At 41.9% G+C, this 26,345-nt stretch overlaps 1 protein-coding gene across 13 annotated transcripts in view; it reads right to left on the bottom strand.

The window, feature by feature from the left end:
- The window catches only part of PRKAG2 (protein kinase AMP-activated non-catalytic subunit gamma 2), a 401,630-nt gene that overhangs the window by 15,879 nt on the left and 359,406 nt on the right, over positions 1-26,345 (bottom strand). For all 13 annotated transcript variants that reach the window (XR_012644083.1, XR_012644082.1, XR_012644084.1 and 10 more), the window contains 6 exons: positions 20,516-20,574; positions 16,619-16,664; positions 12,571-12,625; positions 11,048-11,174; positions 2,079-2,244; positions 1,651-1,688 (listed from right to left, as the gene is read on the bottom strand). Coding sequence is in view for 10 of the 13 variants with exons in the window: in XM_074985101.1 (XP_074841202.1) it covers positions 1,651-1,688; positions 2,079-2,244; positions 11,048-11,174; positions 12,571-12,625; positions 16,619-16,664; positions 20,516-20,574 (491 nt within the window). In the remaining 3 variants the exon portion in view is untranslated. The remainder of the gene's footprint in view (positions 1-1,650; positions 1,689-2,078; positions 2,245-11,047; positions 11,175-12,570; positions 12,626-16,618; positions 16,665-20,515; positions 20,575-26,345) is intronic.

Here is a 26,345-nt window from a genome sequence, read left to right as displayed (position 1 = left end):
AATGCTCTGACACATCCTGAGCATGGAGGATTTAGCACAGACTCCCCACATAAAGGGAGGGCCACATGATTTCATTCACTGAGAATCTACTCCAGAAGGAATTCTGCACCAAAAATATAAATTCTGCAGAGAATATTTTAAAATTCTGCTAATTTTGTCAATAAATGTAGAGGTTCCAGTATGGCAGTGGGGAGCACAGGCCACTGACTGCACTGAGCTGGGAGATCACCCTGCAGACCCCTCAGTGCTCCTGGGGACAGGCTCAGCAGTAAGGCTTAACCCAACCCTGTCACAGCTCAAGGGCCAGGTCTGCCCCAGAAACATCCTATGTCCTGGCCTTCTGCACCAGGAGCACCAGGTCTTGGTGCACAGAGTCAGTTCTGCAGGATCCAAGGGCAAAAGGGCTTAATTTGTGTGAGGGTATCCACATGTAGCACAAGAGTTCTGTGTAAGGCAATCTGGGCATGGTCAGCTCAGTGGGGGATCTGGATACAATGGGGCCTGTGTCGGGGGGGTGGCAGGAGGGGTGCCAGGTGCAGAGTCAATGGGATTCTTCAGAGATCCAGGTGAAAGTGATTGTGGTTTAGTGGGGAGGACCTTGGTGGAGAGGCCTGAGCAGGGTGTCCAGGTACCAGAGACATGGAGCTCGGTTGGGTGGAGGTCGGGGGGGGGCATGTCCACAAGGGTGGTCCAGTTGAGAAGCGATGGGCCTCATTGGTGCAACGATTCAATGGGCCTGCTTAACAGGAGAACCCCAGCTGCTGCCAAGGGGACACAGCACATTGGACTCCTACTTCTTCTATATTCTATTATCCCAGTCTCATTTCCCCTTTCCCCTCCCCATCCTTACTGTCCTCTACCCCATCACCCTCACCTTACTCCCACATCCTATCCTTTTCCTTCCCCATGGTTTCCTCCCCAACCCCCAAAACAAAAAACCTAACCCCATTTCCCAGCTTCTTTCACTCTATCCCGCCCTGAACCACTGCAGGTACTTACTGTCCTATGGATAACAGGATGGCTCCCAGCACAAAGGGGAGGTCATCTGGCACTAGAAGCCAGCAAGCTGCATCGCCAGCAACAGCCAGCCAGGTGGCACCTTCCTTCAGCCATGCTACTCTGCGCTCACAGAAATGGGGGCAGTGGCTCCTGTACACCTCATGTCTGTTATGGAGTGACATGGACCACCAAACTATACCAATAAGAATCCTCAGCTTGTCTTCCCCTGCACAGCTTTCATTAGCTTTCCTGTCATTGTGTCTGTGAGAAGTAAAGAAATCTGAATGGGAGCATGAATTCTGCATGTGTGCAGAATTCCCCCAGGAGTAAAAATTCAGGCATACAAAGTGCCCAACAGCCTGTAAGAGACAATCCTCATTCCAAAACTCTCTGAAAGATGATGCAGCAGTAAAGATGTCATCTGAACTCAGTGGAGGGGATGAAGCCTGTATGTTCCCTATTGTGGTAACATGAGTAATGTGAGACCACTAGATGCCCGTGTGCAAGGAACACTAGTAAGCCAGAAAAATACCAAGCAAAGTAAATTGAAGTGGTGTTTTAGTCTGTTTGAATTTAAAAGTAAGGAATAGATAATCAAAGGATTTTCAAAAAGATTTTAAAAGCAGTTTACAAAATTTAAAAGTTACTTACTATTACATCAAATTTGGAATAAATATCTACAACTTTTCCTATAAATGAAAAAAAAAAAGAAAAAAGTTAATTTCCTTGCATCCTAGTTTCATCAATTACAATGACAAGGATTCAGCTCAAGAACAAAGAATAACTCTTTATGTGGAACAGTGGACATCTGGCTAAATGAACTGTGGCAGGGGAACAAGGGGAGTGTGATAGGAGATCTTATAGGCCTGTTAACCTTAATTTTTCATTTGTTTATTTCTTGTATCTCATATTATAATACTATCCCTCATCGCCTTTGTTGTTCAATAAGCAAATGGCAGAATGGTATAAAAACAGATTTAGGGCCGATTACTGCACCGATAGTTGTACAAAACAGCCAGTTCAAGAATAAACATGGTGTCACTCCTGGTTACTATATTCTTGTACAACTTAACACATACCTGACTCATCCACAACTGGTAATGCAGATATTCTTCTGTCTACGAATATTTTCAAGGCTTTAATAATAGGAGTGTCTGGATGTATGAAGGCAATGTTGTGGTAAGTTCCTATCCCAAGTTCATCTAGGTTCTTCTTCATAAAGGCAGGCTTTGGCATCTCTGACACCTAAGAGAGTTAAATATACATTCATACACAAACCATGGTGATTTCTGCATCACTGATAATTTTAGTATCAAGATAATTTTTTTTTTCATTCCCTAAGAGAGATACTCCATGAATGGCTTTGGGTAAACTCTGTGCCCTTTATTATACAGGAGCGCAGACTAGATGAGAAGGACCCCCTTCTGGCTTAGAAATATATGACTCTGTCCAATGACAATGCAGTTTTTCTTCAAGTGCTTGCACGTGTCCACTCTAATGCAGGTTTGTGCATGCTTCAAGCCTACTATGGGAACAATTTCAGTAGCTACAGGGTACACATGGTTTCACATGCTGCCCCTCTCTGCCAATACTACTCCTTCAACACATTTAGAGAAATTTGCTCATTTTGAGGTGCTGTGGCACACCTTGGTCACTGGGCTTCAAGCCTGATACTTCCTGCAGAAGTCAATGCCCTTTAGTCACCCACACCTAAGTGGTCTCAAGTGCTCAGGAGTGGCTCAGAGAATGAGAGCTGCCAGATCTGTATAAGGATGAGAAGCAAGATGGAAGGGTCTCTTCATGGAGGCAGCTCTGATACCCACTTTGAAGCAGAACTGCAAAGTGTCAATGATGAGTACCCTGGGTGTTGGTGCAGAGCAGTCCTCTCACCAGGCTGGAGTCTCCACAACAGTCCCCACTGCTGGCCTAAGAAGAAAAACTAAGAACCATCTGGAGAGAAATTGACACACAGCACTGAAGTCAGACATGGGGACTGGAATATTGTGAGATCCATGCTGGACCATTCTTCCAGCTTGGCACCCACAATTGCACAGGTTCCACTAACTCTAGAGGCACTGGCCTCAGCAAGGCAACGTGGCTCCAGTAGGCTTATAATGCCATCAATTCGTAAAGGGTTTACAGCAGCCAGACACCTCCTTTCACTGCCAGTATCTGTCAGTAATCCAGCATCTGCTGGTGCTGGAATAGGTTTTGCCAGTACTGTTGGGTGACAAGAAGCAGCATCTTCTGTCAGCTACTGCATTGTTCCAGGACTATTTCCCAGAGGAAAACCCTCTTTGATGGCTTCATCATAGGCTTCTTCATCACTCACAACCCCTTTCTAGCACCATCAGAGCTGGCATCACCCTAGCTGCCTCACCAGGACTGCTTGTCATTGGAGATGGAAACTCATCTTGCCCTCGCAGTCATCCACACTACTGCCTTAAGCATTCCTACTCCACTAAGACCCCAAATACAGGGGTGCCACTGATTACATGGACACCTGCTCAAAGGGGCTGGTGCAGGGGACTTGTTCACATAATAGCCCTTCTGGAATCCATGAGGGTTTGAATCTTCCCCTCTATGTTACGTCAATTCACCCGTGGGAGTTCTGCATAGTGCATTTAGTCCCTCTTGAGACTTCTCACCTCCTGGAAGCGAAGAACCAACCAATGATCGCCTCAGCAGGTCTTCTCACGACAAAAAGAGTCCCTCCATCTGGATGTCACATCCAACAGTGGGGGACTGCTCAGACAGACCAGTTCACTACCTGGATTAAGAGGAAATACCACCAATTCTGCTCCCTGCGGTCTCTCTCAGATGCTTTCCTGCTACCATGGGCAGGTTACATATATTATACCTTTCCTTCTATCCTGCTGGTGCACAAGAATCTGTTGAAGGCCAAGCAGGGCTGGAACCTAGTCATCTTCACAGCACCGACATGGCTCAGGCAACATGGGTTTGCCACCTTGTCAAGACGCTCAGTAAAGGGCCCACTCCTGCTTCCTTTGTTTCTGTATCTGATTTCTCAAGACCACTTGGCTGCTCCAGCCAAACCTCAGCTCCCTTCAAATGCCTGGAAACTCTGACTGAATTCAAGGAGCAAGCATGCTTGGAGCAGGTCTGTATGGTCTACTAGACAGTAGAAAACCCTTCATCAGGATAACTTATGCTGCAAAATGGAAGTGATTCTCTATCTGGTTTTCCCAACATTGAATTCTGCTTTTGTGTTCCTCTTTGCGTCCTATTTTGGAGTACCTATTATGTCTGAAACAACGAGATTTGGCCTATTTCTTCAGTCAAGATCCACACTAGAGCATTTTCAGCCTTGGATCCCATAGTCAACAACTGATCCATCTTCTCTCATGAGATATTTATTTGCTTCCTTAAAGGCAACTGTACCCACAAGTTAGAAAATCCCATTCCTCCTTGGGACCTAAACTTTCTCTTACCAAGGCTCACAGGTCCCTTGTCTGAGCCAATAGCAGTGTGCTCATTCATTCACCTCTCCTGGAAAGTGGCCTTTGTAGTTGCCATCACCTCAGCCAGGTGGAGATTTGTGCCCTCACCTCAGAGCTTCCATATGTGATTTTCTTTAAGGATAAGGTGCATCTGCACCCAGCTTTTCTACCAAAAATGGTGATAGTCAAGCATTCTTCCAGCCAGTGTTCTTCCCAAAACCACATGTGAACAGGAGCCATGTCTACATTCTGTTAGACGGGCCCTGGCATTCTATATACAAAGAACTGGGCCATTCTGTAGATCTGCACAACTATTCACCGTGGTAGCAAATGATGAAAGATCTCTCTATAGCTCCTCTGAGAATCTTGTCCTGGATCACATAGTGCATTTGCATATGTTATAAGTAGGTGGGTGTTCTGCCTCCAGCTAGTCTGATCACTCATTCCACAAGATTACAGGCATTGCTAACTGCTTTACTAGTGCAAGTCCCTATTCTGGGTACCTGCAAGGTGGCAGTCTGGTCATTGGTGCACACAGAGACAATGCTAGCTTTGGCCAAAAAATATTGCAGTCAACATAAACTCAGCTCACCTCCTATGCAATTGCTTGGGAATCACCTATATTGGAATGGATATGTCAAAGGATTCAAAAAAGAAAAATGGTTACTAACCTTCTGTAATTGATTTACTTCAAGAAACTTTGCACATGTGCATTCCAAGATCCGTCCCCCTTTCTGTCTTGTCTGAGTCAGGTTGTAAAGAAGGAACTGAGGGAGCAAAAGGTGAGCAGGGCCCTTTATATTGGTGCTGCACTAACCCAACAGGTACCACAAGGGAAAATATATGGCATCTGTGTTTGAGGTATGCACAAACTTACACTGGAATGGACATCTGCAACGCATCCTGAAGAACAGTTACAGAAAGGTTAATAATTGTTTCTCTCCTCATACTGATATCTTCTAGGTAAAATGCCACTATAAAACTGAACTTTAAATGAAGTCAGCATTAAATGCTTCTTCTGCAGATTCCAAATCATAATCCTAAATTACCTAGCACCCTAACAGTATGTTTGAGTAAAGCTGAAAAAACAGATTCAGATCTAAAGCAATTCTATCAAAGAAGTGCAGAAATAAGATTAGAAAGTAAACATTTTCAGTTCCGAAGCTGTGTATTTATCTTTTTTATGTAATCATGACACATTATACATTTGACCATAAGCTGTATTTTTCCCTTTTTCAGCCCACTGAAAGCAAAAAGGCATCAAGAACTAAATGACAAAGTGTAATCAGTCACGATTGTATACTTAATTCAAAATTCTGCATTGCTATCTAATGCATCATTCACTCTGGCTGCCCAGAACATTAAGAATACAAGAAGAGCATTATTGGGTCATAAGAACATAAGAATGGCCATACTGGGTCAGACCAAAGGTCCATCCAGCCCAGTATCCCGTCTGCCGATAGTGGCCAAGGCCAGGTGCCCCAGAGAAGGAGAACAGAAGACAATGATCAAGTGATTTATCTCCAGCCATCCATCTCCTGCCCTTGTACTGAAGGCTAGGGCACCATACTTTACCCCTGGCTCATAGCCATTTATGGACTTAACCTGAAAAAATTTATCAAGCTCTTTTTTAAACCCTAATAGAGTCCTGGCCTTCACAGCCTCCTCGGGCAAGGAGTTCCACAGGTTGACTGTGCGCTGTATGAAGAAAAATTTCCTTTTATTAGTTTTGAACCTACTACCCATCAATTTCATTTGGTGTCCCCTAGTTCTTGTATTATGGGAAAAGGTAAATAATTCTTCTATATTCACTTTCTCCACACCATTCATGATTTTATATACCTCTATCATATCGCCCCTCAATCGCCTCTTTTGCAGACTGAAAAGTCCCAGTCTCTCTAGCCTCTCCCCATATGGGACCCATTCCAAACCCCTAATAATCTTAGTCGCCCTTTTCTGAACCTTTTCTAATGCCAATATATCTTGTTTGAGGTGAGGAGACCACATCTGCACGCAGTACTCAAGATGTGGGCGTACCATAGTTTTATATAGGGGAAGTATGATATCTTTTGTCTTATTATCTATCCCTTTTTTCATAATTCCTAACATCCTATTTGCTTTACTAACTGCCGCTGCACACTGCGTGGATGGCTTCAGAGAACTATCCACTATAACTCCAAGATCCCTTTCCTGATCTGTCGTATCTAGATTTGACCCCATCATGTTGTACATGTAATTTGGGTTATTTTTTTCCAATGTGCATTACCTTACACTTACCCACATTAAATTTCATTTGCCATTTTGCTGCCCAATCACTCAGTTTGCTGAGATCTTTTTGTAGTTCTTCACAATCCCTTTTGGTTTTGACTGTCCTGAACAACTTGGTGTCATCTGCAAACTTTGCCACCTCACTGCTTACCTCATTTTCTAGATCATTGATGGACAAAGTTGAACAAGATCGGTCCCAGGACTGACCCCTGGGGAACACCACTAGTTACCCCCCTCCATTGTGAAAATTTACCATTTATTCCAACCCTTTGTTTTCTGTCTTTTAACCAATTCTCGATCCATGAAAGGATCTCTCCTCCTATCCCATGACTGCCTAATTTACATAAAAGCCTTTGGTGTGGGACCGTGTCAAAGGTTTTCTGGAAATCTAGGTATATTATGTCCACTGGGTGCCCCTTGTCTGCATGTTTATTAACCCCTTCAAAGAATTCTAATAGATTAGTTAGACATGACTTCCCTCTGCAGAAACCATGCTGACTTTTGCCCAACAATTCATGCTCTTCTACGTGCCTTGCAACTTTATTCTTTACTATTGTTTCTACTAATTTGCCTGGTACTGATGTTAAACTTATCGGTCTATAATTGCCAGGGTCTCCTCTGGAGCCTTTTTTAAATATTGGCGTTATATTGGCCGTCTTCCACTCATTGGGTACCGAAGCGGATTTAAAGGATAGGTTACAAACCACTGTTAATAACTCCGCAATTTCACATTTGAGTTCTTTCAGAACCCTTGGGTGAATACCGTCTGGTCCTGGAGACTTGTTACTATTCAGCTTATCAATTAACTCCAAAACCTCCTCTAATGTCACTTCAATCTGGGAGAGTTCCCTCAGATTTGTCACCTAAAAAGGCTGGTTCAGATTTAGGAACCTCTGTAACATCCTCAGCCATGAAGACTGAAGCAAAGAAATCATTTAATCGCTCCGCAATGGCACTGTCTTCCTTGATCGCTCCTTTTATATCTTTATTGTCCAAGGGCCCCACGGCTTTTTTAGCGGGCTTCCTGCTTCTAATGTATTTAAAAAACATTTTACTATTGTTTTTTGAATTTTTGGCTAGCTGTTCCTCAAAATCTTTTTTGGCTTTTCTTACTACATTATGACACTTAATTTGGGAGTGTTTGTGTTCCTTTCTATTTTCCTCACTAGGATTTGACTTCCACTTTTTAAAAGCTGCCCTTTTCTCTCTCACTGCCTTTTTAACATGGCTGTTAAGCCATGGTGGTTCTTTGTTAGGTCTCTTACTGTGGTTTTTTATTTGGGGTATACATTTAAGTTGGGCCTCTAGTATGGTGTCTTTAAACAGTTTCCATGCAGCTTCCAGGGATTTTAGTTTAGTTACTCTACCTTTTAGTTTCTGTTTAACTAGCTTCCTCATTTTAGTGTAATTCCCCTTTTTGAAATTAAATGCCGAAGTGTCTGACCGCTGCGGTGTTCTTCCCAACACAGGAATATTAAAAGTTATTATACTGTGGTCACTATTTCCAAGCGGTCCAGTAACAGTTACCTCTCGGACCAGACCCTGTGTTCCAGTCAGGACTAGATCGAGAATTGACTCTCCCCTTGTGGGTTCCTGTACTAGCTGCTCCAAGAAGCAGTCATTTAAGGCATCATGAAATTTAATCTCTGAATCCCGTCCTGAGGTGACATGTACCCAATCAATATGGGGATAATTGAAATCTCCTATTATTACTGTGTATTTTATTTTGATAGGCTCTCTAATCTCCCTTAACATTTCAGCATCACTATCACTGTCCTGGTTAGGTGGTCGGTAATATATTCCTAATGCCATATTCATATTAGAGGAATGAATTGTTATCCATAATGATTCTATGGAACATTTTGCTTCCTTTAGGATTTTTGCTTCATTTGATTCTATATTATCCTTCACATATAGTACCACTCTGCCACCCGCACGACCTGTTCTGTCCTTCCGATATAATTTATATCCCGGTATGATAGTGTCCCACTGCTTGTCCTCATTCCACCATGTTTCTGCGATGCCTATTATGTCAACTTCCTCCTTTGATATGAGGTACTCCAGTTCACCCATCTTATTAGACAGACTCCTAGCATTTGTGTAAAAGCACTTTAAAAAACTACCACTATTTATATGTCCGCCTTTCACAGACACGTTGGATTTTTTTTTATACGCGATTGTTTCACATCTGATCTTGCCCATATATTATTTCCCACGTTCCCTATCTGACTAACTTCTAGGGAATCCCTATCTATGGAGCCTCGTGTAAGAGAAGTCTCCGTCCGATCCAGGTGCTCCCCCGCACCAATCGGCTTTCCCCCACCTCTTAGTTTAAAAACTGCTCTACGACCTTTTTAATGTTTAAAGCCAGCAGTCTGGATCCACCTTGATTTAGGTGGAGCCCATCATTCCTATATAGGCTCCCCCTACCCCAAAAGTGTCCCCAGTTCCTAATAAATCTAAACCCCTCTTCCCTACACCATCGTCTCATCCACACATTGAGACTCTGAAGTTCTGCCTGTCTATCTGGCCCTGCGCGTGGAACTGGAAGCATTTCAGTGAATGCCACCATAGATGTTCTGGATTTCAGTCTCTTTCCTAGTAACCTAAATTTGGCCTCCAGAACATCTCTTCTACCCTTCCCTATGTCATTGGTAGCGACATGTACCACGACCACTGGCTCCTCCCCAGCACTGCCCATAAGTCTGTCTAGATGCCTCGAGGGATCCGCAACCTTCGCACCAGGCAAGCAAGTCACCATACAGTTCTCCCGGTCATCACAAACCCAACTATCTATATTTCTAATGATCGAATCCCCCACTACTAAAACCTGCTTCTTCCTAACAGCTGGCACTCCCTCCCCCGGAGAAGTATCCTCGGCGCGAGAGGATACCATAGCACTCTCTGGAAGGAGGGTCCCAACTATGGGATGGTTTCCCTCTGCTCCCATTGACTGCTCTCCTTCCCTGAGCCTTTCATCCCCCGTAACAGCATCAGGACTGTCAGATTGGAGGTGGGACAGCCCTACTATGTCCCGGAAAATCTCATCAACAAACACCTCTGCCTTCCTTAGCTCCTCCAGTTCAGCCACCCTGGCCTCCAAAGCACGCACTCGGTCCCTGAGGGCCAGGAGCTCCTTGCATCGAGCGCACACATACGCCACCCGCCCACAGGGTAGGTAGTCATACATATTGCACTCGACACAATAAACAGGATAGCTCCCACTCTGCTGCTGGGCTTCTGCCTCCATATCCTACTCTAATTATATATGAGGGTTTAATTAAATGTTTCAGATAGAGGTTGTTATAAAGGATTTAAGTTTAAGGGCAATAGAAGTCACTGGCTCCCTCCAAGCTCCCCCTCTAAACTCCCTCTTGTTAGCACTCACCCTGTTCACAAGCACCCGGTTGCAAAGCTCCCTGGTCGCTTACTAGCGGGGTTTAAGTGCTCGGCCTCCCTGATAGCTCCTCCCTCTGCCCACAGCTCAGCCAATCAGATCAAAGGTTGATGTAACCCATTTTCTTGTCTTTTGACAGTGGCCAATGTCAGGCGCTTCTTAGGGAATGCACAGAATAGGTTATCATCCAGTGATTCATACCCTGTCACCCATTCCCAGATTCAGGCAAACAAAGGCTGTGGACACCATCTCTGCCCATCCTGGCTAATAGCCTTTGATAGACCTTATCTTCCATCAATTTATCTAGTTCTTTTATAGTCTTGGCTCTCTCAGCATCCTCTGGCAAGGAGTTCCACGGGTTGACTGGGCATTGTGTGAAAGAATACTCCATTTTATTTGTTTTAAACTTGTTGCATACTAATTTGATTTGGTGTCCCCTAATTTTTGTGCTATCTAAATCTTTGAACATTCAACATGGGCTGATCTGAACACATTATGAGCTACAATAACCCTCTCTTGCTTCATTTTCACCACCATGACAGATGCTGCAAGAGTAACGTTAAGGACAGTTCCAATCTCTCTTTGTTGGGGTAAAAGAGCTCCTCAATAGAATAGTGAGCTGAACTAGACATTTTTGTAGTACTCTTATTGGAAAGAAGACAGCAAAACAACAGAATGTAGGACAGTTTGTGTCAGCTATCAACTTTTTTTAAATTGGTGGTGTGGAAAGGGGGTTGGGTAAGATTTTTGACCTCTCCTTTCAGAGTATCTTTCCTACTTTCAAAAAGAGATGCAATGCCACTTACAAGCAAAAATGTTCAAATTCAAGAGTTTAATCAAGAAGAGTTTCCAAGTGGAAGGTTAAATTATTATTAATAAACTTAAAATCAGGAGAGGTCAAAATACATTTTAAACTACTTACAAAAAGCTGGAGAAACTTGAGGATTCTTTTATGGGTAAGTATATAAAGTGCATTCCCACTGACAGGATCAATAACTGGCAATCTGTGGATTTTGTTTTTGATCAATGAATATACAGCATCAAACAGGCTGAAGAAAAAAATCATTAAGTGTATTAGTGAATTCTAACAATGAAATTCCAAAACATACTTTGACATCATAAAAGCATGATAAAGAATTCACAGGACCTAATTTCCACATAAACTCCCAGAGAAATTGTAAAAAACTTATGCAAAGGAAAAGATTTCAGCAAGTTTAATTTCACTATTGTTGAAGACAAACCACATGCACACAGATGTATATCAACAGTTTAATAAATCCTTGGTATCAGTAAACACTAAGGGACAGTAAACCATTATAAGAGAGGTTAGTAGAAGCAACATTTCTCCACAATTGACTATTGTCCTCATGACAAACGTAAATTCAAAAATAAAGACAGTCAATTAATGACACTCAAAACTAATGCTCTTTCCTAAAGAAAACACATGGAGAGTGACAATGCACACTATTCCAATTCTCTTGCACTGGATGTGCTTCAAGCCTCTTTTGAAAAAAAATCACAGAGGGGAAAGAGAGCTTATTTTCACTGTATGCTCTTTCAAACACTGGCTCTTTGAGACATCCAGCAACGCCAATTATTTATTTATATCAGCTACCTTTCAGAAAATGCACACTTGTCTAGAAGAAATGGAGCCAAAGACTACCATGTGATTAAATATATGCCACTGGCAGATGATTGGCAAGGCTGGAGGAGAGATGTTAGAAGTCAGCTCAGCTGAAGTAGTGACCAAGAGATGAGAGCCTGCATAATATTACCAACCCCCCCCCCCCCACCATCTAGTTTTACTCTTCCTGAAAGCTGGAAGCATAGCAGGAAATAGAAAATGTTAGTTTGACTGCAAGAAAAATAACTCATTACCAACTGTAAGTTGAGAGCAGACATTATTAATTTTTTACTCATGATTTAACCCTTGAAGTACTGACATTTCCCAGACTGTTGGAACAAATGCTGAGGGCATAGCTCCAAAAAGTAACGGATTAACACTTCTTGCGTAAGTGTTACTCTAATAAAATGTATGCTACTTATAGACAAATTAGTTTCCTTAGTAATTAGGATTCATGGAGTGATCTATCTTCCCTGCAGTATTTGCTCTCTCCTTTGTGATAGCTATACAAGTGAAAAGGCAAACATGTCACTGGCCTCATCCTCTCCTTGAGAGGTGCACTGAAGGGAATTAAGTAAGAGGTTTGTGACAAGCTTGCAAGTTGCTTCCCCACTACAAGATATCCCACAGGACTCAATACTGATTTTTGGAGAATTCTTTGTTCGAGTCACTTAAATAAAAACATGAAAAAAGAGTCTTTCCACTCCTTGTTATCGTACTCTTGCTTATAAATGCAAATCCTCTCTTTAAATGTAGGTAGAGAAATCCTTAGTACTAATTCCGTGAACAGCATAAGTTAAAAGCAAGCAGCACAAACTTACCTTGCATCTGGGGAGATGTTCACTAAAGGCTTAAATGTTTCTTGTAAATAAAGCTCTGCATTAAAAAGCACATTTTTAAAGAAGTCAATGTTTTAGCTATTAGGAAGTGAACAATTCCTGTAATGTACACAACAACTCACCACTGTAAAATAAAACAGATGAGAAATTACAAATGCTCATGATCAGACCAACACCTAGACATTTTTTATATAGTAAAATAAATTTGCTGGGCTACTTTTGACGGTGAGCCCCCTACACTAAAGTTAAAGGGACAATCAGTAAAGGGGTCTACAGGAATTCTTTAACTAAGAAGAGTTGAAGTAATGCAAAGAAGAATATCACCAGAAGGTGTCGTTATAGCAATACTAGACATCAGGAAAGGAAAGGAACGTTCATCCAATGGAACCTATATACATTGTCTGCTCTGAGTACACAAATCCCTTATGAGATTAGAATATTTTGGGTCACTGATTAAGGAGCACAGTGAGGCTAATCAATCCTTAATTCTTATCAGTACAGAATCCATTATTGATTGTGAAGTTCAGTGAGATCTACTGATGAAAAATTATAAAATATGCATTTTTATATTATAGAATTCTGTAGTAGTGGAAGGAAGGAGGGCAAACTGGAATATTATACCAATACCACATCTAAAATAACTGTAGTTCTAGTATGGTATATAATTGTTCTTCCTTTGAGTGCTTGCTCAGATACATTCCACTCTTGTGGACTCACAAGTAGTAACCAACTATACTGGAGGTGAGCACTTGGGAGTCTACCTGAAGAAAGATTGTAAAACTGCTCTACCAAAAAAAGGGGACACTTAGATGCTTCCACCAGTGAGCAGTGTTTCATAAAATTATTACACTGATCCCTAAGTAGGTGCTCTACATATTTCTGTAACAGCAACATTTGTGAAAGAGGCAGCTGAAGCAGTTAAAGTTAACCACTTCAAGAAAGCTAACTTTCAGAAATTAAGGATCTCGATTCTTCTTTAGAACTCATGTGGTCATCTATCAGTTAAAAGTCCAGTACCTTATACCAACTCATGTCCTTGTATTTGGCAAAAGAGTGCACAGTAGTTGACTATCTTAAAAATGAAGTCTGGCAATGACGTAGCCCTTCCTTCCGAAGTGATATAGGTTGGACTGTTTTTCCCTTTGCTGTTTTGGGCTTTCTTGGGCAGCAGTTACAAGGATTCTAGCTGTGGGAGGAGAGTAAAAATACTGAAATCCTGAGGATAGCTCTCGTACAGTCTCACTATATTTTTAAAATTTCAGTGGAACAGATGCAGTTGTCTATCATAAGGATATGCAGGCTCTAACAGTTCTTCACTGAGTGGCACAGACAGTGTCTGGCATTTAGGTGCACAGAATGTATAACTGCTTATGGGATTTCTCTTGCACTAACTCAGCTGTAATACCAAAATGTTTGCCGTCTCACAAATGGAAATCTTTAAAGGTCTTGCAGTTGCTGGGGATAATGGAATAGATGGGACCACAATTAAGTCAGGGGATGACAATGAAATGGCAGCAGGAGCAAGTTCAGCTAACTGATGTTCTCCCCTCCACAGCCCCCCATTAGAAACTTGTAATTTATTGAGGATCAGCAAGTAACATGTATAACATGGGACCTTCAGGGAGGGACATGGGCTCTGAGGGGGGCAGAGGAAGGTTTCCTGGTGTGATGGATGATCCATGGTGCCAGAATGGCCATGAATGACAGCTCTAGGAAAAAGGAGTGCGGACCACAGTTAAGGTATTAAGTTCCCTCATTACATCCCCTGTACAGTAAACTCTTTCACATCTGGCATTCCATTATCCGGAACTCTCAAATAACCAGCATTTTAGTTACATTTTCCCTAAGTAAAGTATAGCAAAAATAAATACAAATAAATACAACAAATGCAGTATATGTTCACAGTGTACAATACTACTGTTGGTAAAGAAAGTACTCTGCATACATTTTTTTGTTTGTTTCTGAATATCTAATCTTGTTTTTCTTTAATGTTATGCATTGCTAGGTATACCTCTCTAGTATCCAGAATATTTGCATATCCAGCAACCTCCCTGTCCCAGGGCTGCCAAACATGAAAGAGGTTACTGTATCTACTTAGATAAACTTTGGGCCTTGGACTCCTTATTGGACATATAAGGGTCAGATAATAGAGGGCCTGCAGTATGTGAAATAACCTTTCCCACAGTGGTTTGAAGAGGATAAGAAGGAATACAATTCTGACAACGAGGGAGCTGATTTGGCAGACATCCCAGGGCTACAGAAAAAAGTTTAGATGACACAGAAAAACCTACTCTGTCCTCAGGAAATGTCAGTGTTTCATACCAATACAGGAGTGTCCATAGCCAAAAGGCAACAGCTATGCATCAGGGAGGGCAGACATGTCAATGTCAGTACTGAGCATCACAAAGCAGTGACATGGACAGTATACTGGAGATTGTCCTGATTGAGGTTGCTCCTTATCTGGTACTGGTGTGCAGAGCCTTTTTTGGGTGAGAGAAGATCCCGAATCCCAGCTTTGTACCAGGGAGGCTGAGATGATTTATGCCTTTTCTTTTTGACTGGTTCCTAAAATGAAGATTTTTATACATCTGCTCTTTAGAAGAGTTTTACTGTATCCCTACTCAGCCACTGGAAAGGATTTGTAAGAGCAGCAGCAGCAGCAGCAAGCTTCAGAAGAGTTCCAGAGCTGGTCATAATGTCCATACTAATAAGGTATATTTGGTGGAAAGCTAATCCAATCTGGGTGAATTTTGGATCAGAGGTATACCTTTATCAAGCAGATAAAGTTTTAGGTGAGTTTCCCCATCCTTTTCAGTGTGTTTAAAAAATGACAGACAGACAAACAAGGCATGTGTCAATAATAAGCCCCTCATTCCAGCAAAACAGAGATTTTTGTTCATCTTGATATCAGCCAATGAAAAGCACCGATGCCCAGAACAGAAGCCTATTAAAAACATAACCTACCTAATTATCAACACCTATATTAAAATATTACTACATACAATTTGTTTTAAGCTTGCAAGAGAAACTAGGTAGAGGTAGTGTCACTCTACCTTACAGAATTAGTTGGTGGGTGCGGGGGAGGGAAGGTTCAACTGGTCCTGTTCTGCCCTAATGGGACACAGCTAAAAGATGCAGTTCTTCAGTGCATACGCACTAAGAATGGATTTTATATTTATATGAACAGAATACTAAGAACTTTTTGCTGGTAATTTTTAGAAGGCTATGGTGCAAACTGTAAAGTGAACCAACTTACGATTTTCAAGTTTTTGTCCAACTATCCGAAATTGGCATGAACTGATGAACTATTATATGACAGTCATCGCTACACATAATCTTTACGTAAGTTAGCTTACAATCCTCTTTTCTAAGTTGTTATTGCTAAAAGGTAACTAGCCCATGACTAAAAATACATATTTGAAACTGCTACCACAAATTGTTAACACAAATCTGGAAAAAGCAGGCAGCCAACCCACCAATGGCTATATTCCAAAAAGTGTGTTTAAAACAGTAGGAGAAATTTTAAAGGCCATAAGCAGTTGGAGTGTGTTTATATTTAGGAACATTTCCTTAAGTGGTATGAAAGGAAACCAAGTCCTTCTCCAACTCTCCCAGAACATTTGGTTATAACTCGTGATGTGATGGTCTAGTGCACACTTAAGAGTTTTCAAAGCAGGACGCTGTAATATCAATAGTGAAACTGCTACTGGGAGAAAGTACAATACATCAACTCGTTTGTATAACTTGGTGGGTTTAAGATTTATTCATCCTACAAAAGATACTTATGTTTCCCTTCAAAGAACCTTTGTTGCATTAGAGTTTACTATTACCACCACCAGTATGAACAGATTATTTCAAGTGCAAAAATAAGCAGTGTGAGCAAACAGACTATTTCTAAATATCTTCTGTTTTTACACAAGTATCTTAGCATGAGACAGATTAAGTGTCTGAGTAACCAAAACACAATTTTCAGAGATAATTTTAAGAATCTTTAACAGGCATCAATGGATCTTAACAGACATGTTCTCACCCCTCCATGTTTCAATCTTGTGTTCCTCCAACTCATAGATCTGAACCTACAATTAAAACATGAAAGTTTAATACTTAAAACACTGTCCATTCACACCCAAAAGAAAATCAGATTTGAGTAATAACTGTCATGTCTGAATTATTTCCTTAAAATTTTGGTGCACAATCACTACTGCAAAAAGTCACAGTTGGTCATAATTTTTGAAATACACTGGCCTAGTGAAAGGCAGAACCTATTGGCAACTGTTGCACAGAAAAAGAGAGCAATGCTTCTTAGCATTAGGTTTAAAGACCAAGTGATTATGGTATACTGTATCTTTCTTTAAAATAAATAAAAGGCACACGTTCCCTCTCACCCCTATTAACAAAAAAAACTCTTTGCAGGTCACTTTTGAAGGAAGACTGATGAACTCTGTTTCTCTGTAATCACTGAAAAGACCCAGCAACGAAGGATGACTGCTAATTACAAAACTGAGCTAAAACACCTTTTTCCCCTTTGTGACAGTACTGACCTAGCACTCCACTAAGGTAACAAACCTGGTGTGGGCTTCACTGGGAAACGGGTGCTCAATGGCTTAATTAGACAGGAGGCTCAAAAGGTAATGAGAGCCATAAACTTATCATCTGGGAAAAGTTAAAGGATAGTTTCTGTACTCCTTGTATTTCCTTGCTAACAGGAACCTGGATATGACAAGTCTTTCCCTTTCCCTCCAAGGAAAGTGGAAAAGGATAAGTTTGTGTGCACTTACTGCTGAGCAAGGCTATATGGATGAACTGGTGGAGGGGACCAAATAACTAACATGCCAGTGCCCAGAAACGTGGAAAGCATCCAAACAGTGTGTGGGAGATGGTTCAAAGAGCAGAATAGGTAGCCTTGTTATACCCCTAAACAAATAACTGGGGACATGGCTGAATCTTTATTCTCTTAAGACTTCATTTCTCCTTGTACAAAGGAAAGCATGAAGATAATGTTAAGACTTTTCAACAACAGCTGGTGAACATTAGGAAAAACTTCCCAAGAGTCAAGGCATCTCTATCATTGGAGATTTGTGAAAGCAGGCTAGACAAACACCTGTCAGGGATTGTCTAGATCAGGTTTGTCCAACCCACAGCCTGCAGGACAGAATCCGGCCCCTCGAGCCTTTTTATGTGGCCCGCACCACCTGCAGTGCCACCATTTTTCTAGCGTGACTCAACAGGGGTCTGGCTCTGGCCAGCATTGCTCATGTGGGTCATGCCTTGAGCCCCCAGTGCAGATGTGGTTCAGGCCCCAGCTTGCGCAACTCCTGCTGCTCCTGAAGTGGTGGCGGCTCTGGTAAGTCATCTCATTCAGTTTGTGCTGAGGGTGAGGACATTTATTTAGAGAGGGGGGAGGTGAGCTCTGGGAGATGGGGAGATAATTGGATTCAAGTGGAGAGCTGGGGCTGCCTGGCTCTGGAGAGGGGAGCGGGGATTGGGGATTTTGCATATCTGAAAATTGTGGGTACTGGGGTATTGACAAATTTTTTAAAGGGTACTTTATAAAAAAAGGTTGAGAAACATTGGAGTAGAACTCAATTTAATTGATTTAAATGGCTGGCAGGAGGGAGCTGGCCATTACACCAGTTAAATTGAATCCTACTCTTTCAGCACAGCAGGGAGCTGCCCCTGCTGAGATGTTCGCGGGCGGGAGCAGTTAGGGGCTGCAGAAGGTTTAAGGCTGGGGGAGCAGGGTGGTTTGAAGCTGTGAGGGGTTTAAATGTGGGGGATGGTTTGGGGCTATTTTATGTTCAGCACCAGGACCAAGTAAAAAAATTGCTGTGTGGCCACCCCATGAAAAAAGGTTGGACACCCCTGGTCTAGGTGTTGCTTGATCATGACATGAATGTAAGGGACTCAGCTTGACAATCTCTCAGTGGTCCTTCCAGTTCTATGACCCCAGGATTCAGAGAATGGTCTCAGGGATGGCTTGGACTTCAATCTCTTACCCAGCAACCTAAATTTGGCATCCAGGACCTCTCTACCTTTTCTTACAGCACTAATACCAATGTCAATCATGATTGCTGGCTCCTCTCACAGCACAGTATGCAAGTCGATCTACATGATTTGAAAGGTCTGCAACCTTCACATCTGGCAGCCAATTTGCAGTGTTGTTCTTCCATTTGCCGCAAACTCAACTATCTAGATTTCTAGTAATTCCTTACCACAGGAAAAGTATCCTTAATGTAAGAGGATAGTAGGACACCATCTGAAAAAAGGATCTAACTATGCAAGCACTTCCTGCTGTTCCAGCTTGACGTTCTCCTTTCCCGAGGTATCTGCCTTCCTCAATAACACAAAGGTGGTCAGATGGGAAGGTGACAGGGAGTGGGGGATGGGACCACTGTACTGTGTCACAGAAAGTCTTATCTATACACATCTGTCTCCTTTTACTCTTCTAGTTCAGACACTGTGGTCTCAAGAGACTGTACTCAGTCTCCAAGAGCTGCAAGCTGCTTGCAATAAATTACTTCACAATTTATTTTTTCAAGTGCTGGACAAGTTTTGCAAGTAATTTATGTAACTATTTCTAGTTGTTCCCCTCGGTAAAATAGTTCCCCTTAGATTTTCCTTTCACAAGGTGCGAGATACCAGTCATGTCCAATTATCTACTGAGGGTGGCTCATATACAGGTCTCAGGTTTCAATCCTTGCACCAGGGGACTCTGCCCTTTGCAGTGCTTCTTACATCTCTGGTGAAGGGAGACAAAAGGAAAAAAGATAGGCTCGAATGCACTCGAGAGGCTTTTTTCTGGTGGCAACTCAAAGGGGAAAAGGCTACCAGTATTTCCTACTTCAGAGCTGTTTGTACAGCAGTTTCTCCAGCTGCATCTAGATTAGAGTGATTTGTCAACAGAAGATTTTATCTTCTGACAAAAACTTCTGTGAACAAATCACGCCCAGACTGCCAAGCAGATCGCAAGAGCGATCCACTCTGTCGACAAGGAGCGGCTGGACTGCCCATCCACAGTTATCGACAAAACAGCCAACTGGAAGCACAGCAGACAAGGTTGCCTGGTGTCCCGGAAGCTTTTTAGCACATTACCAAAACACTTCTACTGCTTATTGGGCTCTTAGAAGACATTTTGGGGTAAATTAGAACTAAATAACAGCACAGAACTCTGAGGCAGGACTGGTAGCTGTAAACAAACTTTATGGGACCACAGGAAACTTGGCCACACTCACATAGGTGGTCATCTGGCTGATTAAAATCATGCCAGATTACAGAGTTTGCCAGATGAGAGTTCCAGACTGGTGAGGTTCAACCTCTGTGTGATTCAACATGGGCAAATCATATCTCTGGAATTAAATGTACCATAAAACCCTACACAACTGTCAAATATTTTTCTATTTTTCATACTAAATCACTTTTACATACTCAATATTTTACAGTAGCATTTAGCTAGACTTTTACTCCAAAACAAGACATCTTAGTAGTAGTAGTAGTTATATAACAGTGCCTGCAGTCCATAACCAACCAAGAGTCTGTATCTACATGAGGCCAAGATGATGGCCCCACTGTGGCAGGCACCAAACACATACATAATACAAGAAAGCCTATGCCTTAAAGAGTTTATAGTACAAATTGAAAAGATAAATGGGAAAGAAACGTTATCCACGAGACAGAGAGGCTAAGGAATTTGCCCAAGATCACAGTAAGTCTGTGGAAGAGCTGGAACTTTAATCCCAGGTCTCCAGAGTCTCAGTCCAGTGTTTTGACCACAAAGCCATCCTTTCCTCTTAAAAGTACAAAAAAGCTTTTGGATAGCAATTAAGCTTCTAAAGGTGGTACAAATATTAATCTATTTTCAATTTCTTGATTTGCATTTGTGTGTGTTATAGTTGTAAGAGATATAATTAAAGCTTGATATGGTACTTACCATTGGAGACTTATAGTATCTATGCAGTATATTAATGAAATCGGTAATTGTTAACATTCCTGTAACAAGGAAGGGGTGGGGGGGAAAACACAGCAGCATTTTAAAAAGACATCTTAAAATTACCTTAAGTATGTTTTTATGCTTTTTCAAAATTACTTCTAAGCTATTGTAGTTCATGTTATGGACTAATTGCACACGACATTTGAGGAGCTTTATAAATGGTCAATCATTTAAAAAAATCAGTCACACTAAATTCTCCAAGTTAGCTCTGGCTAACAGACTATAAACAGAACAGACTGGGTATTGGTAGGAGTTGGAACCAAACCCCTGAATCTGGAGTTTCCAGTTGGCCCTTTTCTGTAATTTTTTTTGGGGGTGGAGGCAGGGGGAAAGGAGGAGGGACTAAAGGGTTTCAAAATCTAATTATGCAATTTGGAATTCAGGCACACTATTAGTCTCTCATATGAGTCAAACATTTACTTAAAGGCAATTTCATAGACTGTAGGACCAGAAGAGATTCTGATCATTCAGTCTGATCACTTATGTAACACAGGCCAAAAATGTTACTCAATTACCACAGAAAGCTCTCAACTTCTGTATGAAAAGATATCCAGTTATGACTTTACAAAAAAAAAAAAATTATATCCCTGGCTATATAGAATAATGTAACTTCCAACAGTAATACCAAGTTAAAATAAAATAAAATAAAATAAAACAAAAAAAACAACCACACCACACTGATTATTACTCCCACAGCTGAACTTCCGAACAACATGAATGACTGTTCTGGAGAAACATGTCAATTCTAGAGTTCAACTTTGACTAGAAATCGGATATAAACAAAATCAAAATTCAGCACTGACCACGGCACAGAGTCCTTCCTAAAATAATTAACATTTCCCAGCAGTGTGAAATACTAAGATCCTTATAAAGTATTTTTATCATTTATGCCCAAGAATCTCTCAGTCTACATGCTAGGTGAAAAAAAAAGTATTTATAAAAACTGTCACTATGATCCTGTTTTTTCAAATGTGATGTTGACATACTGCTATCTTCCAAAATTAGAGCGGTGATAAAAACTTGTCAAAGCTTCTAATTAGCAATTTAAGGAGCCAAATACATTCCTACCTCTCTTGGGATGAGCCTAAACTACAGTATTCCACAGTCATTTAGTGTTTAATGGTTTTTACTCCTCAATCCATACAGAAAAAACAGTTTGAGATATACATATAGTCTGAACAGCTTAACAGATATTAAAAATGATGAACTGAAGGAAATTAAAAAGGAAAAATACTCAGATTCTGGTCTTTTTACGACGTAAAAAGGCCTCTTAGGCCTTCTTTATATACCACAAAACACCACAAGAACATAAATCTCGTTTTTATTACATTATCTTTAACAAAAAATGAGCTCCCAAATTTTTGTAACTATAGTAGACAGAAGCAAAAAACATAGTTGGTCTCGATACATTTTTTTCTAGGTGCATCAAAGCGTGGAAAGCGAAGCCAGTGAAGAAGGTAACCATCCTATTGGTAGACTTTACAGTTAGCTCAGCTGTATGTATACTAAACAATACCTCCAATTTGAAGATCATTTTCTTTGGGCTACCTTCCAGCATGGACAACTAGCTGTACTCAGGCAATATCTCTTGAAAGAATTTATATAACAATTGACAAGTAAGGTTTTTAAAACCTAGTTTTTTGCTGAAAGTATCCATATATTTAAAACATAAACGAGAGGGACCCAAAAGATGCCCTGAAAACCAGCTAGATTTTTAGGCTCGCATTTTCAAAAGAGCTTAAGACATTTAGGGTTCACAATTCTCCCCGAAATTCATTGGCTGTTGGGTGCCTATCTTCCATAGGTTCCTCTGAAAGTCCCTATCCAGTATTCTGCCTTTGAGGTCTCATGCTACGCCCTCCAATTCTGTATGCTAGATGGTAAATATAAAGCAAAAATCAATCAATTGTTTGGGACTCCATACCTCACCGGCCAGTTCTGCCAGCCCAAGTTTTCTAAAAGTCGTAAGGCCCATCAAAATCATGAAATTTCAGAAAGTGTGTGTTTTGGTTTTTTTTTTTTTTTTTTTGAGTAGTTCATGGCTTCAAGCTCTTCTCTGAACCCAAGAGATCTGGAATGTTACTTTTATTTTTAAATTCAAGTGGAGATTCTGATGTCACTACCTCAGTTCAACGACTAAAGCTCTAAGGAAAAAAAATGTTTTGGGAGACAATGATAAATTAACATTTCAGTCTTTGCTGGAGCAGTAAGGGTATGTCTACACTTGGGAATAAAGTTGAATTTATTAAAGTCAACTTTCTGACACTATGTTTTATAAGGTGAAGTTGAGTGTCCACTCTTGCTCAAAGTCAACTTAGTGTGTCCCCATTAAATTGCGTAAGTTAGATGTGGCAGCAGTGCATTGTGGGCGCCTATCCCACAGTTCTTGCAGCTCCATTGCATTTTGGGATTCTGCGCCAGTGTCCTGTGAGAAGGGAGTCACCACAAGTGGTTCTGGACGTCAGATGACATCATCTCAGAGGGCATTTCCCTCGTGAAACAAAAACATCCATGGGAATTTTTACACTGCTTTTACATTGCTTACCACACACCATTACAAGGATAACATGGATCCAGAGAAGATTCAATGTTTGGCACAGTGTTTTGTGTCGATTTCCCACACCATGATGCAGTATATTCTGAACTTAATGCCCCTGGAGAATGAGTCGATTGAGGCAGGGGGGCATCAACCAATCTTGACATGTGAACAGGAGGAACATGGAGGTGGTAGCAGCACTGTGGAGCGCACATTCTGGACTCATGAAACCAGCTCAGATTGGTGGGACCACATAGTTTTGCAAGCATGGGACAACTGGCAGTGGCTGCAAAAACTTCCATATGCGTAAGGCCACTTTCATGGAACTTTGTTAATTGCTGCCTCCTGCCCTGAAGCGCAGCAATACCATAATGAGACTGACAGTTCAGAAGCATGTGGCAATTGTGCCAAGGAAGTTTGCAATGCCAGACAGCTATCGGAAAAATCAATTATGAGTGGACAAATCTACAGTGGGAACTGTTGTCATCCAGGTAGCCAAGGTGATGACTAACCTTCTCCAGTGAACGACAATGACTCTGGGGAATGTACAGAATATAGTGGACGGTTTTGCTGCATGGGATTCCCTAATTGCAGTGGGGCCACAGATGGAATGCACATCCCCATCCTGGCACCAGATCACCAGGCCTCATAATACATTAACCACAAGGGTGCTTCTCTATCGTGTTGCAAGCATTGATGGATCACAAAGGTCATTTCACCAACATTAAGGTGGGGTGGTTGGGAAGCGGGTAGGAATTCTGGTCTGTTTAGAAGGCTCCAGAGTGGCACTTTCTTTCCAGACCAGAAAAATCAACAGTTGGGATGTGGAAATGCCAACAGGGGTTCTTGGTGACCCTGCTTATTCCTTGCTCATGCAGCCACACACAGGCACATCCTGGACCCCAGCAAGAAGCTCTTCAATTACAGGCTGAGCAAGTGTAGAATGGTAGTAGAATGTGCCTTTGGCTGTTTAAAAACCAGGTTCAGGTACCTTCTGACCCGCTTACACCTCAGTGAAGAAAACATTACCCTTATGATTCGGGACTGGTGTATTCTTCATAACATTTGTGAAGCTAAGGGGGAGAATTTCATGCCAACATGGGGGACAGAGGCAGGTCTCCTGGCCAGTAATTATCAGCAACTGGACACAAGGGCAATCAGGAGAGCACAGAAAGATGCACTGAAAACCAGGGATACCTTGAAAACCAAGTTTATGAATGAGCATGCAGGGTCCTAAATCTGCTGCCATTAACTATCATCCCCAGCTGTTTTCTTGTATTTTATGAGACTGCCTCCAAACACACCCAACCCCAAGCATGATAACTAACAAACAAAACTTTCCAACCTACAGTGTTTTTATTCGGGAGGCCCTAATGGAAGAATGGTGGTACAGGGAAAAAACAAAAGGATAATAAAGTTATAGTTGCTGGAATGTTAGCTTTTTGCTGGGGGTGGGGGTGGTAATTCCCTGGGAGTGGACTGCAGGGATCTCTATGCCCTCCCTCAACTCCCAACTGAATGTAGAAAGTGAGGCACGAAATAGGGCATCTGTTGCACAGGAGGTGTAGAGTTTGTTCTTTTAATCATGGCTTCCATTAGCTCCATCTGCCTGGTTAAGGACAGTGTAGTATAAATTTTAGTCTGATTGTCCATCATGCTTCTCCTCCAATCTTTCATGTCCTGTCTTTCCTTGAAGGCCTCCAATCGTCTTTCCTCAAGCTTCAAAATACTCAGCCATGAGCTTCTGTCAGCTCTACCCCAAATGCGTAAGAGGAGGAAGTCTCACTTCAGAGGGGGGACACAAATCCTCTGACTCTTGTTTGCAATTTCCATTCCTGTTTATAAAAAAAAAAAAAAAAAAAAAAACAAACACACCATGCCACATGCTGAAATATTAAGGGCATTGTCAATAGCAACATTTTTACCGTTACTCGGACAAATGAACATACTGATAGAATGAATGGCTGTCTGTCTCTAAGGAAGAGCATATGACATGGAAAATCACTCTGTGGACTCTTAAGGTGGAAGAATTGAGCGCAATGGTAAGCTATCTTTGGCTTATGGGGTGGGAAAGAAAAAAAGAGCGGAAGCACCCCTCCTGCCATTTGGATGGGTCATAGCACTGAGCACTGGGGATTGAGCCACGTGTCTGATCAGCCACCAGCCTGAGGGGGTGCCCTGCTGCATGGGCTTCTTAAAGAAGCACCTTGATTTAAAAAACGGACTGCACCAGGAGTTACACATACCACCAACATTAAAAGTCATTGCAGGTGTGCACATGAACCAGGGCAGGGTCTGATCACCCACCTGCCCAGTGGGGCAGGGCTGGGGGAGCTTGCCACGCCATCATTCAAAAGCCAATCAGGCTCCATGAGTTTTGCTCTTCACTGGGTCGCAGGCAAAAATCATTAAACCTCACTGCAGTGACTTAAACCTCCCATGCATTCTAGATTGCAAAAGGAGACATCAGCCCCCTCAGAATAAGCAAAAGGGGTAAGAAAAGAATGCTTGTCCTGTCCACGTACAATGCTGAAAAATATGCAAGACTGCTCTGTAGTGCCATGATTCAAGATTACTTACTTGTGGCAAGGTATCTTACCACAGAAGCAGAAATAAGTCAGGTCACCACAAAAATCTTCAGTGAAATGTCCAAAACAGCATCACCAGAAACATTAACAAGTGGTTCTAAGGGAAAACATGCATAGTATTCTCCCACTCCCATCCCCAACCGCACCCTAATATGATCAGCAGAAAAAAAGCAAACTCACCCGAAATGCCATCTCCAGCATCCTGGTTTGTCTCCAAAATCTCCTGGGCTGAGGGGACTAGTGCCAACGTGATTAAGCAATCCTGGATTGCAGGATCAGCTTCTGCACTGGAGTGCACCCCGCTGTCATCCACTTCAGACCCCACTTCATCACCCTGCCTAGCAAAATACTAAGGAGTCCAGAATTTTTTGTGGCGGGGGAAGAGGTTGGGTCTGTCCACAGAATAACATGCAGCTCATCATAATAGCAGCATTTTTGGGGAGATGACCCAAACCAAACATTAGCTTTTTTGCTCTTTTGGTAATTCTGCCTAGCTCCTTGATTTTAATGTGGCACTGCTAAGCATCCCTGGGGTACCTTCTCTGAATTTCACCTTTCAATATATCCACATAAATATCAGCAGTTATTTTGCTGTTTTTCAGCTGCATGAGGACAGCAGTGAGGCCCTGGATTTCCTAATGGCTCC

The sequence above is a fragment of the Carettochelys insculpta genome, chromosome 2 (assembly GCF_033958435.1).
Source record: "Carettochelys insculpta isolate YL-2023 chromosome 2, ASM3395843v1, whole genome shotgun sequence".
NCBI classification, from domain to species: domain Eukaryota; kingdom Metazoa; phylum Chordata; order Testudines; family Carettochelyidae; genus Carettochelys; species Carettochelys insculpta.
The sequence above is the reverse complement of the archived record's forward strand: the minus strand, read 5'-3'. Positions and strand labels throughout refer to the sequence as shown.